Source organism: Lepidochelys kempii, chromosome 4, assembly GCF_965140285.1.
Source record: "Lepidochelys kempii isolate rLepKem1 chromosome 4, rLepKem1.hap1, whole genome shotgun sequence".
Lineage (NCBI taxonomy): Eukaryota > Metazoa > Chordata > Testudines > Cheloniidae > Lepidochelys > Lepidochelys kempii.
In genome coordinates, this window is record NC_136383.1 from 37,804,842 (window position 1) to 37,827,385 (window position 22,544).

General features: G+C 38.8%; 1 protein-coding gene across 2 annotated transcripts in view; it reads right to left on the reverse strand.

The window, feature by feature from the left end:
* SEC24D (SEC24 homolog D, COPII component) overlaps positions 1 to 22,544 on the reverse strand; it is a 95,070-nt gene that overhangs the window by 20,809 nt on the left and 51,717 nt on the right. For both annotated transcript variants that reach the window (XM_073340990.2, XM_073340991.1), the window contains 5 exons: positions 15,742 to 15,880; positions 12,904 to 13,019; positions 5,990 to 6,114; positions 1,383 to 1,574; positions 578 to 671 (listed from right to left, as the gene is read on the reverse strand). In XM_073340990.2, the coding sequence (XP_073197091.1) occupies positions 578 to 671; positions 1,383 to 1,574; positions 5,990 to 6,114; positions 12,904 to 13,019; positions 15,742 to 15,880 (666 nt within the window). The remainder of the gene's footprint in view (positions 1 to 577; positions 672 to 1,382; positions 1,575 to 5,989; positions 6,115 to 12,903; positions 13,020 to 15,741; positions 15,881 to 22,544) is intronic.

Genomic DNA, 22,544 nt, shown 5'->3' on the forward strand with positions numbered 1-22,544 from the left:
CCTTCAGCTGTTGTCCAGTTCGGGTAAAGGCTAACAGGGCCAGTGCCCAGAGGTAAATGAGCCTCGAGAATGTGCAATTGGACCTAGTGCTCAGAGTGGAGGAGTCGTCTGAAGATTTTGTGGACAGAGGTTCCCCCACCCAGCCCTGTGGGTTACTCCACCACCCTTCTGTGGAGGATGTGATGGAAGGAAGAGTTTCACAACTGAGCTGAGTTCCTGAGATAGACTGGGGAGGGTCTACCTGAGTTGTCTGGTTTGTGGTAAAAGCCCAGTAATTCTTACTGGGCCCAATTAAATGCCTGCTACATGAGAACCAGGGGCGGGCAATGTAGTGCCCCTCCCCAAGGTATAATTAATAAAGCTGTGGCCTGTTGCTGAAACCCATCCCAGGTGTCTGTCAATCATTCACCCGCCCGTCCCAGTCAATAATGGAATCTAAGTTCTGGAAACTATCAGTGGTTTCTTTTGGTTTCCCACTGCAATTTGTGGGAGAACTTGGCAAAGTCATTAGCAAAGTGAATTTTCGTAGCTTATCCTAGTAAAGACTTTGTTCTCACACACACAGGAACGTTCTAACCTTTAGTGCTTCCATGCCAGCCTGGATAACAGGAGCAAAGACAGTCTCACTCTCATTAGTGTCTGCAAACATCTCTGGAATCTGGTCCAACAAGCTATGAAAGGGAAAAAGGATCAAGTGTTTCAGCTGGTTAGAATACTTGTGTTAATACCTAAAAATCTGTAACACATCAAGCCTTTTTACACAATAACTTGCTTTCCATTAAAATAAAATTCAAAGGAATTTTAGTAATGCAAATTTGTAGGTTTCCAGCCACTATAAAACTGTCTGGATTTTAAATTTTACAAAATTTACACTTTTAAATTTAATTATAAAATAATGTCAAGTCACACATGATACTGAAATAAAAAAAGCAGAGTAGCTTAAATTTGGGGAGTAACTGTACTATGAGGACTTCAGGAACATAAGATCATGGTTAGCTTGTAGCATACATGTCAGTGGAGTGAAATACATGCAGTATACTACACAATGCTCCAATCCCTTTTCCAATATTCTGTAAGCAATGTCCAGTACATTGTGTTCTCTGTCACACATGGGGTAAATTTTGCTTTCTATCTCAGCTTTGAAAAGGCCAGCTGATAGCTCTTTTCTGTGTTTCAGAACTGGAAAACTAGGGTACAAGCTTTCTAAATGCTTGCTCGCCTCTAAGACTTTCAGATAAAAACAAATAATCCAGTTTATTTCAAGGTAGTGATCTCTCTGCTTCCAAGATTTCTGGCTGACTTTTTGGAAGGATCATTATTTGCTGTAAGCAATAATGAAGAATATTCAATTCATATTCAAAAATGAAAAATTAGTTCTTTACTTGTTCACAACAGATCGTGATTCCTGAAAGTTGACAAGGAAACCATCCAGCAAAGGAACAAAGACTTCTCCAACATCCGATACTACCATCATCTGAGGCTGAGCTAGGTTGCTCTTTACGTTAAAGAAATGGAGAACTTTGTTATAGGTGACAAAGCCAACTCGAATAGCTGAGGTCTCTTCTTGCTCTTCTCTGTGAGAAAAATATAAAACAGAACTGGAAATAATTTTGTAACATTTATTTTGCCAGTTTTTGTTTGAAATGCCAGGGTGCTGGTAGATAACGTCTGTGTGGTAGAACAACCAACATCAAGATGGAATGTCCCAATCGTAGAGTTAGTGCTAGTTAATATAATCTAATTAAATTAATTGATATAAACTTTTTGTTTGTTTGTTTGGTTTCTTTAAATCTATCTTATCAAATGTGCCTCCCATCCAAAGGGCAAGTCCCGAATATGGAATCAACTGAGCAACAGTCACATATAATCTAAAAAGGAGACCCAGTTAGTTGAAAAATCTGCTTTATTGGAAACAGATTAAAGTTCAATGATACTTACTGCTAATGACTGATGGAACAGTAATTCCACTTATTGGGAACATCTTCTGGTGATCTAATGGTACTTTGGGACTTGTGAGAGTCAATCTCATGTTTCTTCTTTCTGTTTATCAGCCACTTTCATTCCCTCCATAGCTGTGTTATGTACCGTGTAAACTGTTCAATACTGCTTGTTGTTTGCTCCTATCAGGTCAACAACCGGTATGGGGCTGCCATACCGCGTATCTCACAGCTGTCCCTCTTCCAGGAATTTTGTAAACAGCAGATTCAGCCCTTATTCTTATGAAGATAGCACCTCTACAGCTCTCTGGGCAGCAACATTACTACTAGTGCCGGTCAGAACATTTGTCTGATTCTTTTCCCCCATTAAAACACAACAACATTGCTTAAAAAAATAAAAAGAAACAAAACAAAATGTGGGATATCCAGGTTCAATTCGGTTATCTACTTCCTGTGTGACCTTGGACAAATCACTTAATCTCTCTGTGCCTCAGTTTCCCATCTGTAAACCGGGGATAACAGCATTTCCCTACCTCTCAGGGATGTACATCTACATATTCTTTAACAGTCACAAGACACTCAGAAGTTGCAGTGAAAGGACTCGGATTATTTAGATTAAGGGAAACAGGAAAATCAATCTACAACAGAAGTCATTCAGTGTAAAAGTGTATGATTGCCATTTGTGCATGGAACAAATTAACATGATAGAAAGTCACTAATCCACAAACCAGATACTGTAATTCTCAAACAAACTCCCAGAGGTTTCACTCATATGCCCCACAAAAATTTAATACCCCAATGTGCAAAGTCTCATGTTACTAGGAATTTAAGTGTATAAAATATACTACAGTACATATATCCGTATGCTAAAAAGTTATCATACTATTTAACAGTTTTGCAAAATTGTTTAAAAAAAAAATCTACCAGCCTAGGAACAGCATCATTACCTACCCTTTCCTATGATAAGGATGATGATAAAAACCACAGGTATTTTATTCACCCACGCAAATAAATTACTTATCTCAGAGAAGAACTCTGTCAGCTAGTCATAAAATTAAAATTCATTTGTCAAGATAAATGAAGATTGCCCCGGGTTTACCCTTCAAATATGAGTTGTCAGCTGGACACCATCTCTGTCCAGAAAAGACTGGCCAGATTCTCTCTGTGGCAGTCTGCAATAGTCTACGAGTTGATCTGTGATGTACTGAGGCCCCTCAAAAGCACATTGATAGGATGGAAACCACCATCATGAGGACCTGAGTGAGGCATTGGCTGCTCCTCTACACCAGGGTAAAATGTACTCTTTGTGACCTAGTGCAAATCACAAACAACCAATGTGCCACTCTCTAGAAAATCAGGTCTCAGCTTGCTCCACCCAAATGTTACAACAGAAAAAAGGTTTTGGCAAATGAGACCTCGAAACCTGTTCACAATGTCCAGATAGAGAACCCATACTCTAAAAAATATTTGTCCTTCAGTGACAGTAAAATCCTGTTCCCACTTGAAGTCAATGGCAAAACTCCCCTTGACTTCAGAGGAGTCAGGATTTGGTCCTGATTGTTTGCAGTTGAATATTTTTAAAAACTCTGAGGAAATACTTTGCCCGTTGTTTTTAAAAAAACAAATTTTTATTTTATTTCTACCATAGCACGGTCAGCATTTGGTTGTGGATACAATCCTGCCCATGGACACGTACATGCTCCCACTAATTGGCCCTGTATGTTTTGTTCTCTTGGTCCCTGCTGTATATACAGTCATTAAATAACAACAGTGTTAATTAACACTAAGTGGAACAACAACTGTAAAGATAAGTGTTTAAATAAAAAGCCCTCTTATCTTACTACAGAAATATTTTCTCTACAAATCAGCCGCTAGTCAAAGTGTATCATTTTTGAGGCCAACATTTCTGCTTGCATAACCCCACTGATTTCAGTAGAGTCATCCCAACAGAGACTCTAGCCCATGATCTGACCTTTGGATGAGCCCATGCTTATGCTCTGGACATCCAGTACCCACAAGCAGGGGGAAAAGGTGAAATAAAAACAGTGTTTTATTACAATTCCTACTTTGTTGAGGGTCAAGCAATAAAGAGAAATTAGCTACATAAAAGAATCCTGACATGGTATTTCCTATCAGATCTCGCTGTTTTCAAGATATCTTAAAAATGAATTGCCTATGGCGATTCACAAAGTTAATTTAAAATGTAAAAATACTCATTTTTCCTTTCTCCAATCTGTAATTCTCATGTCGGTGTAGAATGTTAATCTGCCATTCTTGGCTCATGGAAACACAGCTGGATCATAAAAGGATTATTTTGATCAAAAATAAATCAATGGTCTATACTTCCTGGGCTACATTATGACTTATTTGAAATAACTTCGCAAACTGCACCTAGACAGATGAATCATTTCCGAAGGGAAGGTTCTAATTCTACCCTGCCACTCAGACACAGTTACTGAGGTAACCACCAAGAAGGCTATTCCAACATTTAGTATCTTGACAAGGCCAAGGGATTAGTAATAGTCTCCACTTATATATTCCTTTACTGTGTGGAAAAGAGATGCACACATTAGCTAGTTAACCAAAACACCCTTAAGCAACATGCATCTAGGCAATTCTATAAGAGGATACTCTTCACATATCACCTCAATAGTGAATTTTGCAGTTTCCTCTCTCACAATTCTAAAGATTAGTCATGGATGTGGAAGCAGACAGCGTTAATTAACATGGCTCAAACACATCACAGTTCTCTTTAGAGCCTGCCTGGTAGGGGTTTAACTCCTAATATTCAGAGTCTGACTTTTAGGGTGATGAGCACCCACAAGTTCCAGAGACTTCAGTGCCTAAATATACATTTGAGGGACTGGTTTTAAGCACCCAAATTGGAACATTTTAGTTTTAGTTGAACAGTTTTAAGCAAGTAGGGGAAAAACAGAGGTCCTGATAAGGCTACAGAAAACTCTAATCCCTTTTAACTTGGTATGGGAGTTGCCTTTTCTGAGACTCCTGGGGTAACCTAGCCCCAGATCCTTCCAGGCATTTAGGTGCTTAAATACTTTTGAGGATCTGGGCTTACTCCTTACCCGCTTCACTTGCCCTTTCTCCTGCCTATCAGTGAGCCATTTCATTAGGACTGCCTGGCATAAGCCCTTAGCTCCAATTGCCCTCAGCAGATATACTTCCTTATTACCATAAACCTTGCCCCCATGGGATACGGTTGACAGAGGCATGGGCACGGAGCTAATTGCCTGTCTGCTGGACCCACTTAGGCCATCCACATGCCATCATAGGATAACAGCAATCCCTTCTCCTTACAATAAAGGCAAAGAGCAATTCCTTTAGCATCTCGGAAATGCATATAATAATAAATAATAACAACAACAATAATTTTAATGAGGGGGGTGATATCTATTATAATTTCATCTCATCTTCCTGCAAAAGCTTTTAACTACGGCTGCTGAGTGCAAAGATACATTGAAACGTGGGGGGGAAAATCAGCAAATTTTGTTAGACTGCCTTATATGGATAATCTTAATAATAATTCCCTTAAAGGAATTAAAAACTATATGAAAGCAACAAAAAAAATTCTTGACGAAAATGTGTTTTAAAAAAAATCTAATTACAGTATTTAGGATCTGATCATGTACTGATATTAGCTAGGACAGGCCTTTATACCTGTTCAGAGTCCTGGTGGCGATAGGAATCGTGTGTGGTTTTCTTTGTACTCTACATGTACTTTATATTAATGTTTTCATGATAGATCATTTTTCTTAACTGTCTTTATTCAAGTTTCTAAAACCATAAAAACCAACCAAATCTTTAACTTGCATAACTGCTCTTTACCCTTAATGAGTTAAGCAAGCCTCGATGCCAGTCAAACTATTTTAGAACTGTCAACAATGTTAAATATGTAGTCTAGTGTGATCTGCCAATTATTGTCCTAAAACTTATCATAATTTTGATATTTTCTGAAGCTTTTTTTGTTTTCTCTGTTCAGCAAGTGAGTTGCTGAGATGAGGAAAATTATACAAAACACACTGTGATCTCTTTACCTTGGAAGTTTATCCAGCACAGTCTTCAGCTCATTACATATGAGTTTAACAAGGCCACTCTTGATGTTACTATAGGACACGTCGATCATGAAGATATAGGCTGGTGAGTTTGGAGGCTTGTTGTTCTACAGAAAAGAAACAATCATCATCCACATCCACAAAGCAAAACTAGAAAGAGTGACACATTAAGTCCAACAAAATCTACAGACAGCTCAAACAGGCAATCCAAATAATTATTTGATGGTTGACACCTATACTAAATAAATAAATAATAATTAAAATGATGATCTAATCTTTGAAAAGCACCATCTCTGGAATAAACCATTATTACAGGATAATAGTTTCCTACTAGTCTAAAACATCAATGTGAAGGTGTTTATTGGAAGTGGACAAATATTACAGGAAGTTTTCTGTAAACTTTCAAATGTTTAAACAACAGGTCTTTGGCTCTTCGCACATCTTTTATTTTTCCATTCCATGTATATTTGTATAATAGCATTTCACTAGCATAAATTCTTCAATTCAATTTCCATCAGCATTAACACTGATAAGCTATAGGAGACCAATCGGAATTAAACAAAACAACTCAGTCACTTTAGGATCTGATCCTGCGCTGAGATTAGCTAGGACTGGCCTTTATGCCTATGAAGTGAGCTGTAGCTCACGAAAGCTCATGCTCAAATAAATTGGTTAGTCTCTAAGGTGCCACAAGTACTCCTTTTCTTTTTGCGAATACAGACTAACACGGCTGTTACTCTGAAACCTATGCCTATTCAGAGTCCTGTTGTTGATAGGAATTGTGTGTGTTTTCTTTGTACTCTACATGTACTTTATATTAATGTTTTCATGATAGATCATCTTTCTTAACTGTCTTTATTCAAGTCTCCTCAGGATCCCTGCTGTGTTAAGTGCTTTTTATTCTGACATGCATGCTCTTCAACATTTTCAGGGCCAAGACCAGGCCTGATAAAAAACTTTCACCAGAAGCATTACAAATGATACCAAACTTTTCTGTCTACAATATTCTTTTTAACAACATATAATATCTTTTTCTTTTTGCAGCCTGGGAGACGTTTTTCTCCTCAGAAGTGCAACTCCTGCACTTTGACTGGCTGTGAATAAGCATGCTTTGTGCTCCAGCAAATCTTGACAACAGCTGAATTTAGAACCACTGAAAGGCCCCCTGTACTTTGAGAAACAGCTGATTTTATACAAGATAAATAAAGCATGAGCTCATATCATTTATATGTAAACAAGAGCTAGGCACCCAGCAACATATTGGGTTGGTATTGATTCTTCTGGGTAAAACTTCTTACATGTTATTTCTTGTTCGTACTGCAGGTAACGTAAAAATGATGAACATACTGTACTAAGCTACACCAAGTTTCTATATATAACATTTATTTATAAAGTTGTTAAAAAGTGGGTGAGGTAATCTCTTTTATTGAGCCAACTTCTGATGGTGAGAGAGACAAGCTTTCAAGCTTACACAGAGCTTTTCTTCAGGTCTGGGAAACATACTCAGATTCAGGGCTTGTCTACACTGCCAATTTACAGCGCTGCAACTTTCTCTCTCGGGGTGTGAAAAAACACTCCCCTGAGCGCTGCAAGTTTCAGTGCTGTAAAGTGCCAGTGTAGACAGTGCCCCACTGCTGGGAGCTTCACCCCCCCGTGGAGGTATTTTTTTGCACCGCAACCACACAAGGCATGTTAAAGCGCTGCCATGGCAGCGCTTTAGCACCGCCAGTGTACACTAGCCCTCAGAGTGGAACAGATTGTTTAGCATAAGTAGTTAACATGTATTTCAAGGAGCCATGTAAAGTGAAGTGGCCCATTAACATCGCTTCAGTCACAGGGAAAGGAAGGGAAAAATAAAATGGCAGCCAGGGAGGGGTGCAGGTTTGTTAGTGGGTTATAAACTGTTCTCATAAGCCGTAAATCGAGTGTGTCTAGTCAGTCCATGATTTTTAATGTCTAGCAAAGTTATGAATTTAAGCTCCCAGGCTCATCTTTTGAAGGTGTTGTGCAGGTTTCCTTTTGAGGATGAAGACTGTGAGGTCAGGTATGGAGTGATTGTTTTGTGAAAAGTGTTTGTCTTATTTTTCTGTGAAAGAGTTCATTCAAGAGCATAGTGATTGACTGGTTTCACCCATTTGTTGTACTAGGGCCTTTGGTGGGGATACCACATGTTGCCTAAGCATGCTTAGGAACCATGAAAGGTGTGTCTTTGCAGAGAGGTGGGTTGTTGATCATTGTAGCAGTGAAGAAATGTCTGCAGGTTTCGTATCTGTTGTTCTGGCAGGGTCTGCTGCAGCTTTGAGTGCAGGTGTGTCCTGGTCTGTGAGGAGCTTGCTTCTGATGATGAGCTTGGAGAGGCTGGGGGGCTGTTTGAAGGCCAGAAGAAGGAGTTCAAGAAAGATTTCTTTAAGAATGTGGTCGCCGCCATTGAGTATGGGTTGTCACTGTTTAATGATACCACTCCACACTGCAAAATATACAGGGTAAGTAACAACTAAGGGTGCACAGTCAGAGGGAGTTTTATTGCCAGATTGAAGGAGGTTCTTGGGGTATTTGGGTGGCCCGATCCATGATGCAACCTACTTCTCTGGTGGAATGTCCTTGTTTGGTGAAGTTGGTTTTAAGTGTGTTTAATGCAACCCAGACACTGAAGTCCTTTATTCACAACAGAAATCAAATACGGCATGGGCAGCAGCGATGCAATCTTCTCTAACCCTTTACCTACACTAGAAATGCTATTGCTGGTTCAGTTGTACTAGCAGAGCTCCCTAATGAAGACACAGCGTATACCAACAGGAGAAGTTGCTCTTATCAGAGTAGCTAAACCACTTCCCCAAACAAATTAGCTAAGCTGATGGAAGCACTCTTCTGCCAGAATAATTGTGTCTACACAGGGGCTTCGCCAGCATAACTATGTTGGCTGGGGGTATGGTTTTTTCACACCACTAAGATAGCTACAAACAAAGCAACAAACCTCTGTAGTACAGACCTGGCCTAAAATGTTTCACAAAATGTTCCTTGGCTTTGTTCTAAAGGCACTGCTAGGGGTGACAGCAGTTCAGTTTCCATGACTATTCAGTCTTTAGCTTCCCTACTAAAACTAGCAATGATTGTTATTTAAGGTCTCGTGCAATGGTGTTTTTGCTTGCTTGCTTGTTTGTTTTTATGAGGTGGACACCCAACCACTAGGAAATGGTCCAAAGCCAATCATGTATGCTGTTCCACAGCCATCAGATAAATAGTTCCAGTCACTTATTGAGTCGTATTTGAAACACAACCCTATAAATGAAACTCCACTTTCTCATTACCTATCCCCTCAATTATAACATTCCCATCCCCCATACATTTACCCTCAACTTAAAATTATGGCCCTCATTCTCCCTTCAGTTACACCACTGTAAGGCAGGAGTTCTACTGATCTGGGAGGAAAATCAGGCCATGTTTATACAAGCTGTTTTTATTTCAGTATTTGGACCCTATTTCAAAAAAATCAAATATACTTTTGTAAATCCCACAGCAGTTTATAAAAAGATCTTGGCTAATTTCTGACAGATATAGGACAGAAATGAGATGTTGTGCTTTTGCCACATCCGCCTAACAGAAGAGCAATAATACAAAACAGCTGTTATTTGTTAACATTTTCTGTAGCTGTTCGTCCTCATCGTTTGATAAGCCCAAAGGAAGTGATCCTTCAGTTTTGGTCTGAGATTTAGAAAAGAAACAAACTTTACTGACTCAGACCAAAGGAAAAAAATATCAAATAACTCTGTCAGATTCCCAACAGGCAATAGCTTAACACTTCCAAAGAGGCTTTATATTTCTAATGGATTTATTTTTTTAAAAAAAAATCTTGAAACAAATCCACACCAACGTGCACTTTTGTAACAAGAAGATTATAATAGCATGCTCCTTGACAAAAAGCTACTTCTCAGAACTCCTGAATGAATTAAGCTTTGTGTCAAGAGCTTTGGATATAAAACTATTACCTGAAGATGCAAGCGTCAAAAAGAATCATATTCTAGAACAGTGTTTCCCAAACTTGGGATGCCACTTGTGCAGGGAAAGCCCCAGGCAGGCCGGGCCAGTTTGTTTACCTGCCGCATCTGCAGGTTCGGCCGATCGCGGCTCCCACTGGCCACGGTTCGTCGCTCCAGACCAATGAGGGCTGCGGGAAGCGGTGGCTGGTACGTCCCTCGGCCCATGCCACTTCCCGCAGCCCCTGTTGGCCAGGCACAGCGAACTGCGGCCAGCGGGAGCTGTGATCGGCCAAACCTGAGGACGCGGCGGATAAACAAATGGACCGGGTCCGCCAGGGGCTTTCCCTGAACAAGCGGCATCCCAAGTTTGGGAAACACTGTTCTAGAACAAACAAAAAGTATCTTGAAGATATTTTAGTGGACACACCCAATAGACAAATTAATTTTCAAAAGTTATGGGGCAGCTCTTCAGCTGCCATAAATGAGCACAGCTCTACTGACACTGATGGAGAGACATCCATTTACTGTAGCTAAGGTTCCCGCATTATATTCCTATTCCTCCCCCTCCCTATATTGTGCAGGAACCTCAGCTACAGTAAATGGATTGAATATATATATATTCATTCCTACTTGAGCTCATTTCAGATCTGAGTCCTGATCCAGATCCCAGTGAAGTCAATGAAACGGTTCCCAATCATTTCAGTGATCTTTGGATCAGGCCTCCAGTGAACTATGAGGTCAGCTAATCAGCCTGCTGAGTTCCTCAAGTTTACTAACAACAAAAACACATACTGACTAAAATCTTAGCAATAAGTTGATGTTCTGAAGCCAAATCCCTGACTTCAATGGACGTTAAGGGCATTCAAGACTATGCAGGCTCCGACTGAATTCTTAAGCTTATCATTACTTTGATCTTCCCTCCATTGAAGCTAATAGGAGTTTTGTTGGTCTACGATGAGAACTGAATGTGGATGTCTTAGAGCTCCATCATGGACGGAGAACATCACACTTGACATACTGTGAATTAAGCTAAAAGCTAGCAAAGGCATGTTCAAATAAGAATTTAAATACTTCATACTTGGGAAAATACCAGCAAGTTCTCTCAAATTATTTTATGTGCGTGGCATGTGTGTTCGAACAAATCTAGGACATAACCAAAACGATAAACCATTTTTTGTCCTTTCAGGCCTTGATTGTGCCCTAGAACCACCAAGACAGATCCCTCCACCTGCACTGAACCCTCCTGAATCCCATACGGCTCCATGTGGACATAGGGATCCAACCACACACTTCTCCTTGCAGGATTAGGGCCTGTAGGAAAATAATTCTTTATGTAAGCTAATATAAATAACCACACGTGTTTTCTGTGAGTGGAAACACTCCATCACTGCTCAGTCACTAATTGTCACCAATTTACTATTAACAGGAACCATGATCAAATACTAGCCCAATCTATCTTCAGAGATGTGGTCTGCTACTTAATGTTAATTTGAGAAAGCTATTTACTTTATCAGTCTCACTGGGGGTTGGGGGGGCATTTTTAATGTGTCTTGATTTTACAACAGACTTAACATGTACCTACACTTTATTTTTACCAACACTTTTCTGGATTAAGCTTACGTTAGTTTTTGGCCACATTTCTAACATGGATAAGGAGTTTGATAAGCTATTACTGACCTCCCCACAGAAGAAGACAGAAAAATCTAAAAGGTTGCACACAAATGCTGTACATGGTGTAAATTAACAAAGGGCTGGATTTTAAAATCTTTTCCTCCATTTAAGGTGTTTAGATGTCTGAGCTCTAAGAACAATGTGCTTAGACATCTGACTGAGTTAAACTGTTTCTGAAGATAAGCACAAGACGTGTCTGCAATTATTTTAAAAAATGAACTCCTGTTAAGGACAGGTTCACAATTTGAAGCCACTTCTGGAGTAGGAAGGCAGCCAAGCAGATATGCTGCGCACAGCAACCTGTGTGCACACAAGTGGGGATGAGAAGTGTATGTTTAGCCAAGAACATTAGGCAAACCGTTACTTTTACCAAAAGTACCAGGGGATCATTCACATCTACAAAGAACAGAGAAAACTCAGTTTATCAACCACAGAGATGTAAAGGGTTTATGTGACCCTGCTGGGTTATGAAATTGGGACTCCAAGTAGTCTGTTTCAAACCCAAAGCTCAGATCTCTCAGCCACCCACAACCATTATGATTTATTTTAACAATTAACCATGCTGAACTGTTCAAGCTCTATTGGGAATCCTCTTAATTCCTCCACTCCCCAACTAGTTTAAGGGCCTTACCCAAAGTACACCGGAATCAAGGGAAAGACTTTCATTCATTTCAATGGGCTTTGGATGAGGCCCTCAGTGAGTTCATAATATGAAGACCAAACCATACTTCCACAGCTAACATAGTGGTCAAACACACCAGTTTTCCCAGAAATGAAAAGTTTCAGGTCAAATTCTTAGGCTGAGATTTTCAAAGCAGAGAATGAGATTTAGCCACACATCTGCCTTTAAAATTAATAGAAGACATGTGACTAACACGTGACACTGCTTTGAAAATCTCAACTGTAGCCTCTAGAACAATGCCATACAGTTAGGACCAAATCAAGGCCCCAGCTGAAACTTAGTGGATCCACCACCTTTGCTGCAATGCCTTGTAATTCTTATTTGACAATGATATAATTCAACAATTGTTATAACAGAAACCACGAGCAACAGTGTTTATGTGGGGGTGGATGGGGAGGAGGAGGTTAGTTTTGGTATATTATTCCATGCTTCAATTTTAAAAATGTTCATAGACTTCTGAACTTCTGGTGTGAAGTAGAAAAAGCTTTATTCTGCTTTAGGTATTTAAAAAATTCAGTTTGTTTTACCTACATTTGTAAACAGTTTTCCATGCTGGAAATACTTACTCTGCAATAATCCAATGTAGCGACATATTCATATGATCCTAGAGATAACTCTGGCCTCTCATAGTGGTCTGTTCTTCTGCCAATGTGATCCAGATGTTGAAAGAAGAATGGAGGGACTAAAGAAAAACAGTAAAACTAATTTTTCTTCTTTTAATAAACACAACAGAACAAATGCAGTCTCCCATTTCACCACTTGAGGAAGGAATGCAAATGCTTAGCTGGGAAACTAATTTTATGCAGAAACTGCACAGTTTTAAAAAGAAAAAAGTTATTTTGTGCTTATTGTCACATGCGTGCTCCTACTGTGTTTGAAAGACTGGGTGTTTTCTCTCGTGAACACTTGAATCTTCCGCACTCATCCTGCACAAGCTTGAGTAGCTGTGGATGGTACAGGCTGGGGAGAAGAATCTGCCTTTCCAAGGATGCAAGGACAGAAGGACTACTCCAGGCTAGCTACTGCAAAACTGAAGCTGTCATAGTTCCAGTGAGAGATGCCGATGGATCTGCAGAGTCAGAGTCATCAGCCCCACCTCTCCACCAGACAGCCCCACTCCACCCACAAGTCCTGCTGCACAGAAGGTTGCTCTAACAGGGTTTACAAATCCTGGCCTTCTGTTCTGTTCCACTGTGTCGGGAGCATTCCGCAATCATAGAGGAGAGGTGCAGGACTTCACAACTAAAAGTGAATCACACAGATTACACTGCAGGATTCTTGACAACCTTAGGAAATGAGTCCTAAGAAAATTAAATAGTTGCATCTGAACTGGAGGATGGCAATAACATTTCTTCTCTAATTTTTAGAGCAAGAGAAGGCAGCAACCCTTCGCCAGTTAGTTCTCGGATACCTTCACTTAAGCTTTTTACATCTCAGTTTTCCCCACCTGTAAAATGGGGACAATGCTTACCTACCTTGCGGGGGGAGTTTTGAGGCTCAACTAAAGGTTGTAAAGTGCTTTAAGACTCTTGGATGAAAGGCACCATAGAAGTACAAAGTATGCTTTAAACTGATATTCTAATGAATACATGACGATATTTACACTGTTTATAATGCACGCAGTATGTGTTTATGAGAATTTAAATTGAACAAACAATAAAACTTGCTATCTGCTATACTATGCCCAAAAGATTGAGCTTCAAGCCAAAAAGGAGTTGGCATGAATCTTTCAAGGTTCATGTTTCAGAGCTGAAAAGATTACTGTATTAGGGAAAGCACTATACCACTGTGATCCTGCTGAGGAAATCCAACTTGATACAAATGTCTAGAAAGACTAGTTCTGGCAAAGATTTGGGATCCAGCCAAAAGCAAAAGAACGCTTACTTATGAGTCACATGCAGCACACTTGAACAAATATGGCATGGTATCTTCTGTGAAAACCAAGCTTGTCACAGTAAGATTAATAGGTGATTTAACCATTAAATGCATGGTCACAGACATGACTACTCTTACGTTGTTCTAAATATTTGTTCTTTGCCAGGCACTTAAGCATTTTTAAATACATTTATTTTCATTTGAAATACTAGCTGGCAGTTTGGAATAGAGCAAAAACATATCCTGTGTTGACAAAGCATTTAAAAAAGAAAACTTTTGATGAAGCTACAGACAGGATTTCATTGTTTTGCATGGCTATATTTTGTTACAGAACATTTCTTTTTAAAAGTGGATTTGACCAAAGAGTTTCTGCATATTTTCTTAGTAAACTATTTAAAAAATAATTCATATGGAATCCTACTGGGCACATCTGACTAATAATTTTCATACGCAGAACAACTAGCTGAAGGCCCATCATATGACAGGATGTTGTCAAGAAATCATCTTCCAGTTGTGGTTGCATTGCACATCAAACGTAGGGCCCCAATTCTCTGTTCCGGCTGCATGGTAAAGGAATATATAGAAAATAACAGAGCGGTGCTGAAAGCAAAAGTGGCTTTACACCATGATTATGCTGTCCTTATTCTGGGACTGTCTGAGGACTGTTTAGAGCAGCCACAGGGGCCAAATTTGTGTCCAGTTGCTCTGCAGCAGGAGAACCACTAAGGAGCAGAAGCACTTTTCACTGGAAATGCCCCCATTACTCTGCCTAAGTCGTTTTGAGATTCAGCCTAAACTGGATGAATTCCATAACTGCTGGCTTTACTAAGTTTACAGTGCCTTTGTGGAGTGGAGCAAAAGGTCCATAACAGAAAGAATAACTGGGTCTAGTATTTGTATCCATTCACGGCCACATCATCAAAGAAAGTGCGGTTTAATTGTTGCAATGTTCTGTCTCCCCAGCACCAGTTAAAGAGCTGTTATGCCCAATTTAAAGTGATAGTGAAGAAATCCAATTCCATATTTTCACCTCCATAAAAGGAAACAGAAGAGTGAAGGTGTCACCAGAAGAACTTGACTGAACTTTATTTTTTGTAATGTTACATATTCAAGTACTGCTATTTCTTCAAACTTGTTCAATTATATTTCCTGAAATCTTTTCTATTGATACAAGATGCAAAGGCTCGATCCTCCATGAAAATCAGAGCAGCTTCCCTGATTTCAACAGAACCAAGCTGATTTGCAAAAGCTGAGAATCTGACCAATAAATGTTTTCAAAAGTTAAATAAGTTATTCAGTCTGACTAGGAATGGAGAATTTGGATCATAGAGAATAACATGCCAAAAAGACTCCATAGATGAAGTACTGACTGTCCCATAGAGATGCATGGTAAAAACTCCCATTCACTTTGATGGGGCCAGGATTTGACTCCAAATAAGTAAATCAAGAAAATAATACTACAGATGCAGTTTCCGGTTAGCATTAATGAATGAATGAATATACACAAATAGTAGATAAATGTCACTTACCGTCATTTATGCAGTTGCAAAATCCACATTGATACTTTCTTCCCCCTTCAATGAACTGCATGAAGGGACACATATAGGCTTTGCATCTGTTGCATCGAATTGGCCCAGTCTCCCCATGGTTAACAACATAAAGAGGTGTCTACACAGAATGGAAAATAGAGTCATGAAAAGCATTACTAAAATACTAAACCTAAAAACAGTCTGGAAATATACTGATGCATCTGAACTCTCTTGTTAATTATTGCTTCTTGATCAGCTAAACTCTATCCAGGATTCACCCAAATGCTGAAACCTTAAATTTTGATAAGAGCAGGGCCTCATGCACTCCTCAGAGTGGGCAAGCTACAGAAGAGGCTAGTTTTCTTCTTGCTGAAGTGTTCCATTACAATAGTTGTGGTAAGTGTCTTCTCATTAGAGCTGCATGAACCCTTCCAAATTCAGTTAAAACGGGAGAGAACTGGCCTGCACTACAGTTACCCCCATTTAGGGCCCAATTTTGCCATCCTTATTCACAACAAATAGTGTCTTACTAAGCCTAATCAGTGCGACTAATTGCATAATAAGGGATTATTCAGTATGAATAAGGAAGGCAAAATTTGGCTCTTAGAAACCTATATCAGCATTTTCATGCACTATCACAGTTATTCTCTGCAAACAGCAGCCACAATTACATGCACAAATGAGACTTTTAAAAATAAGATTCATACAGAACCTGAATAAGAAAAGCATCTCTATTCAAGCATCTCTCTTACGCATACCGATGTCCTTTTGAACTTCAATGGGACTTAAGCATGTGCTTAAGTGCTTCTCCTGAATCATACCCTTAATTTACAATAGTTCAGCAACAACAAAATGGCAGATGAAATTCAGTGTTGATAAATGCAAAGTAATGCACACTGGAAAAAACAATCTCAGCTATACATACAAAATGATGAGGTCTAAATGAACATGTGTCACGTTCCTTGTGTGTGTTTCAGTTGGCACGATGGATTTCATTCTCAAATTTGTTTGTCCAAACCACTATCTTTAATAACCTGCTTAAAAGAGACAGCAGGATTTCCAGAAGTTATAAGAGAACTCCGAGTACAAGGATCCAACATATTTTTCAAAATACGTTAATTTAGTATTTGTGAGGTTTACTGAATTGCCAGCTCTGATGATACACAGGTCCTCCACTTGCCCACAGAGCAGGTACAGCAGGAGTTGCATCAGTGCAAGCTTCCTCACCATTCTCTGCCAATGTGCTTCAACCCTGAGTTGTGCTCACCCTCGGGGTGAGAGAATAGTGCTTTCTCTGATCATTCAATTCTTCCTCTTCCAGTGGGGCAGGATGTAGCTTTTAAACAAGGACTGTGCTAACTTGATTATTTTGCTGGTATGTCATTTCCATGTTACTCGTCCTTCTGATTTAATTAAAGTCATTATAATTAAATTACAATGCTTTGGATGATTGGATCTTGGGAGACAAAGGGCCCATGATGGGAATTAATCCAATCCTGAGGTTGTAGAAAGTGCTGCAGGTTACGCATGGGTAGAGGGGTACAGGTAGAGTATAGGTAATTATGAGGATGGGGGAAGTTTATTTACATTAGTGCTCCAGGCTTTCCTTCCCCAACCAAAGCAGTTCCACAACTCCCAGGGAACTGCAAAGACATTCTGCTCTTCTGGAATCAATCTGCTTCACATCCAACATATATGGCTTTCAGCCCAAGGATATTTTCTCCTACACCTGTCTCTGTTGATGTAGTATCTCGCTCTTTTGTACAGAGCATGTCAAAACTTACAGAATGTCAGGGTCACTTGCTAGAGTGCAAGATTTAGAAACAATGTTAATATTCAGTGAAGGAAAATACAAGCCACAAACAAATGTAGTATCTCAGACTCTGGTCAGTTTCATTACATTGAGCAGACTTGATTACTGCCTCTGTCAAAATCAGAATTAATGAGAGACACTTTCCAGATGTCTCCCTCAGTAACAGTTGTGCAGTAATTGAAGGATTCCTGCAATTATATTTCATGGGTTTGCAAAGGCATATTGGAAGCCAGTAAATAAATGAAACAGTGTTCTCTTCAATTATCAGTGATGGTTTCTTATGCACAAACTTCATTTTACATTTTTTTCTAACCTTCAGCCCCCATTTAGTGAACCTAAACAATAAAAAAGTAAATCCAGAGGATAATATGAGGTAACTCTCCAAAAGGGGAAGAATGTTAAAAGCTTTAAGATTTCTACTAGTAAATCCACTGGAGCTTTGCATCTAAGTTATGCTGTCTCTTCACAAAGAATGTGCATGTTCCAAAACAGCACTATAATGTACTTTTGTCTTTTATTGCAGTTTAACAGACGTGAATAAGATACTGGTGAATAGCAATCCTTATTTTTCCTGTTAGTACCCACTGTTTACAACATCTTTTATTGTTTGTTTATGTTTTTATGGAGGCAGTTGTTTCATTCATTTATTCCTCCTAAGGGTTTTAAACATTTTGGCAAAGATTTTACATATATTATCAAAATTTTACTGCATAAATATGTCCTTCTGCTCCAATGAAGTATCATTAGTTTATTTTCTTTCCCACTCAAAGGCAGAGTCAAATACAAAGTAACCAATAATGTCAGCTAGCAACATTTTTGCCAAAAATGTCGAGGAAAATTTTCAGACATGGGTGCCAAAGGGCACCACTTGCATGTGCTTTAAAAATAAAATTTAAACACTTTTGTGATTGCTAATTAGTTTGCAATTTTCCAGGTGTCATTCTGTTGTGCTATTCTACCACGGCATGTCAGGTTGCATCACTCACACTGTACAACCTCAGATCTATTGAACACCAAATTGACTGTTATTACCACCAAATTGACTGTGTAGACAGGGCCTGATAAAAATCAGACATTGGATTTGTATTTATGCACATTAATCAAATAATTTTTCTAACCTCAATTATAATACATTTAGTACCGGGCGATTACTTCACAACACAACATAGAAAAAAACACGAATATCTTAAGAAAATGGAAAACTGTCTCAACTGCATTTTTAAAAAAATGCCCCAAAGAAAACTAGATCTTTAAGCACAAAGCATGAAGAAGAGTCCTCACTAAAATTAATGCCAGAAAAGTGCACTTTCTTTTTAAGTTCAGAGCCTGCGCATGGGTCTACTGCCTTCTCCATATTTAATAAATTACTTTCTTGGAGACAGATTTCATAAACAAAAAAACCCAAACAAGATCTTTCTCCTGTTCTCACATTTGGAGTGGAATTTTTACTTTTCCTCCTAAACCCACTTTAAAAAAAAGTAGTCACCAAAGGAGGCTGTTTCATTAACACAAGTTAGGAGACACAGCAGCCCAAGGCTCCAATCCTGCAAAGACACACATTTAACTTTACACAACAAGCAGTCCCCATAAAGTCAATGGGACTATGCACAATGCATCTAGTTAAACATATGCCTTTGTAGGATACAGCCTAAGAATACTTATTTCTCTTAACCTCCCCTGGGCCTGATTCTACTCTAACATACATTAGAGTACATCAAGCTCAATTCCAGTGAAATCACATTATAGGATCAGGCTATTTAGAAAAAAATACTCTTTAAAACAACAAAATTATATACTCTGGTAGAACCACCACCATCATGCAGGACACCCACAGTATTATAAAGTTCTTACCTAATATCATGACAGTAAATATCCCTGAAAGCAGTACTGGATGCACATATTTATATCATTCCTTAAAGTTACTGAAGTTTGCATCTCATTACAATACATTTTATGCATCTCCATTTTATTTTAAATGACTATGTTACTAATGAAAGACATCTGATAATAGTTAAAGTGATCTGAAGGGCAAGGCCAGCACAAACAGTACTGTTAAATCAAAAAGAAAGCCTCAGCTAATAGCTACATATAGATACCCACCCAACATTGAAGCCTTGCAAATTTCTGTTTACCCACCCAGCCACCCACTCAGGATGGGCAATTTTCTTTGGATGGGGAGTAAAAAACTATACATTTTAAAAGAATTGTTACTGTTCTCTTTATCAGGGTGTGATAGTTGTTTTTGTATCTGGGTTGGAATATGTTCATGATAATTTTGCAAGGCTTTATATTAAATGCAATTACAAATATTTACTGAAGGAAAAAAAACACAAAAGCATACTCCAAAAGAACTGTAACTACCTAAAGCCAAAAAGTAATGTTGTTTATGAAAACCATATTTCTATGTGCTATAACTTACTTTCTATAGGTGTCACTGTGCACCAGAAAATCATATGAAGAGAACGCGCTCATGTTTCATGTTTCATGAAATCAACTGCAAAACTGTCATAAAATCAGTGGAGAGGGATAATGTCCAGAATTGATTTAGAAATACCAGGCCAACACCATTTCCCCTTGATTTGGCATAGTACAGCATTATTTGTAGTGTAATAAAAGAGTACCACCCACTACATATATAGGGCCTAATTCTCCCCTCAATAATTTTACACGACTGTAACGTCATTGAAATCAATGGAGTTACTTTCAGTTTACATTGGTGTAAGTTAGTGGAGAGTCAGACCTATTGTTTGTTAATTCAAACAGCCTGCAGTTTTCTTAATCAGATTGTGGCTGCCAGCCCCATCATACACCATCTTTCTCAGTAGAACAGTAGGGGAGAAAGCCCAGCGAAGAGAATCCTCAGAGATTTCCTCCCCCCTCATGGGTAAAGTGGCCACTGGCTCTTGAGTTTGTGTATAAATAGGCTCCATATTTAGTATTGATGGAAAACAAGAAACTGAACAGACCAGCCTCTTCCATAATAATCATGGGCGTCATTTTCCAAACATTAAGCGGCAGCAAGCAACTCAACCTACTCTCTCTCTACCTCTTAAACTAAAGTGATAGATGGAGACAATATAATAAATGGGCAGATAAATGAAGTTGAGCCCATTTATTATATTGTCTCCATCTATCACTTTAGTTTAAGAGGTAGAGAGAGAGTAGGTTGAGTTGCATGGCAAAAAGTATATAGACAGCAGGTATGAAAGTTAACTAGCATTGTTTTAGTTGGAGGATTTGCTTGTGTTCCCGTTCCCCCCGTTCCCCCCAATATTTACATGTTTATTCGCTAAAAGCAGAACAAAGTTAAAGGAAACAAACAAAATTTATTACTGAATAAAGCTAAACCCTTAGACCAGATTGTAAACTTGGTAACAACCCTAATTTCAGAGTAGCTGTGCTGGAGTCACTGGAGTTACTATGGGTTTACAGAATCTGGATCATAATCTCAGGGGGGAAATGATGCATTTTTGATCATTCAGATTCTAAAACAGAACATAAGTAACAAATTTTTCAAAGCATTTCAGTTCTTTCTTAAAGCTTTGGAGGTTTTCTAGCTTGACTGAAATGGCTAAAATTAATGAAGATTAAGCAACTGATCCTTTGTTTTAAAACAAGCCATCAGTGCCCAATGGCTTTTTACAATTTTATACTGGACATTTTTTCCCTTCTGATGACAGTCTGTTTGCTCAACTCCCTCCTGTCTTCTTCCTCAAAGTCTTTTTGCTTCAGCCTCGTTCTACCTACCCACTCTCTTATATCCTTCTTCCTTCAGTGTCTCTTCTCCTTCCCTTTATCTCTCTCCTTAGCTAACCCTCTCCTAACAAAACTCCAATTATTTAAAGAAATAAAAAAAACACAAAAAAACACAAGAACAAAAAATAATCACTGAATTCCAATGATGTTTCCAAACCATCATTCTCCTTGTGAGTTACACCCCTTCCCTCCCAACCCTTGGTCTATCTGGTCTGTTTAGATTGTACAGTGGAACCTTAGAGTTGCGAACACCTCGGGAACGGAAGTTGACCGTAACTCTGAAATGTTTGTAACTCAGAACAAAACATTATGGTTGTTCTTTCAAAAGTTTACAGTTGAACATTGACTTAACACAGCTTTGAGGCTTTACTATGCAGAAGAAAAATGCTACTTTTAACCATCTTAATTTAAATGAAAAGCATAGAAACAGTTCCCTTCCTTTGTCAAATTTTTTTTAAACTTTCCCTTTATTTATTTCAGTAGTTTACATTTAACATAGTACCGTACTATATTTCCTTTTTTTGGTCTAAGCTGCTGCCTGATTGAGTACTTCTAATTCCAAACAAAGGGTGCGGATGACTGGTCAGTTTGTAACTCTGAGGTTCTACTGTATCTTTTATTTTGTTTGTACAGCTCCTCACAAAAAAAGGGCCCTACCTTGTTTGGTGTCCCTAGGCGCTACCATTATAAAAATAATAAAACTAATTTTATATAACTATTCTTTGTATTAAACATATGTGTTTAGTAGTCAGCTACAGCTCTCTGCGAGATGGAGACTGTAACATAGTCTGAACAAAATGGAATGCCTATCTGTTGATTCTGGGCCTCTGGATATCTCCATAATATAAATAAATATCAATAACAATGAGTAAAGCTAGTGCTCTATAGCCTACATTTGGCTTGGATTGACCAGAGAGAGAGCGTCTGCTGAGAGCAACATGGAGAAACTTGTGGTCCTGTTTATGTTAAAGTGAAGGGGGATAGCCATAAGGGATAGATACCGTGAGGCCTATCATTCCCAGGAACGTAAGGGTTCCTTTGGAGTGCAAGTCCTGGATCAGCTGAGCCATTAAATCTTAACTTAATCCACCACTAGTCTCAGAGTGAGTGAGTTTTATTTTGAAAATATTCCTGTTCAGACTGTCTCTTAGGGCTCAATGAAATATTAAACCAGCCCTAGAGATACCGGTGGCGTCACTCCAAAATCAGATTCTCTCTCACGTTCTAACAAAAA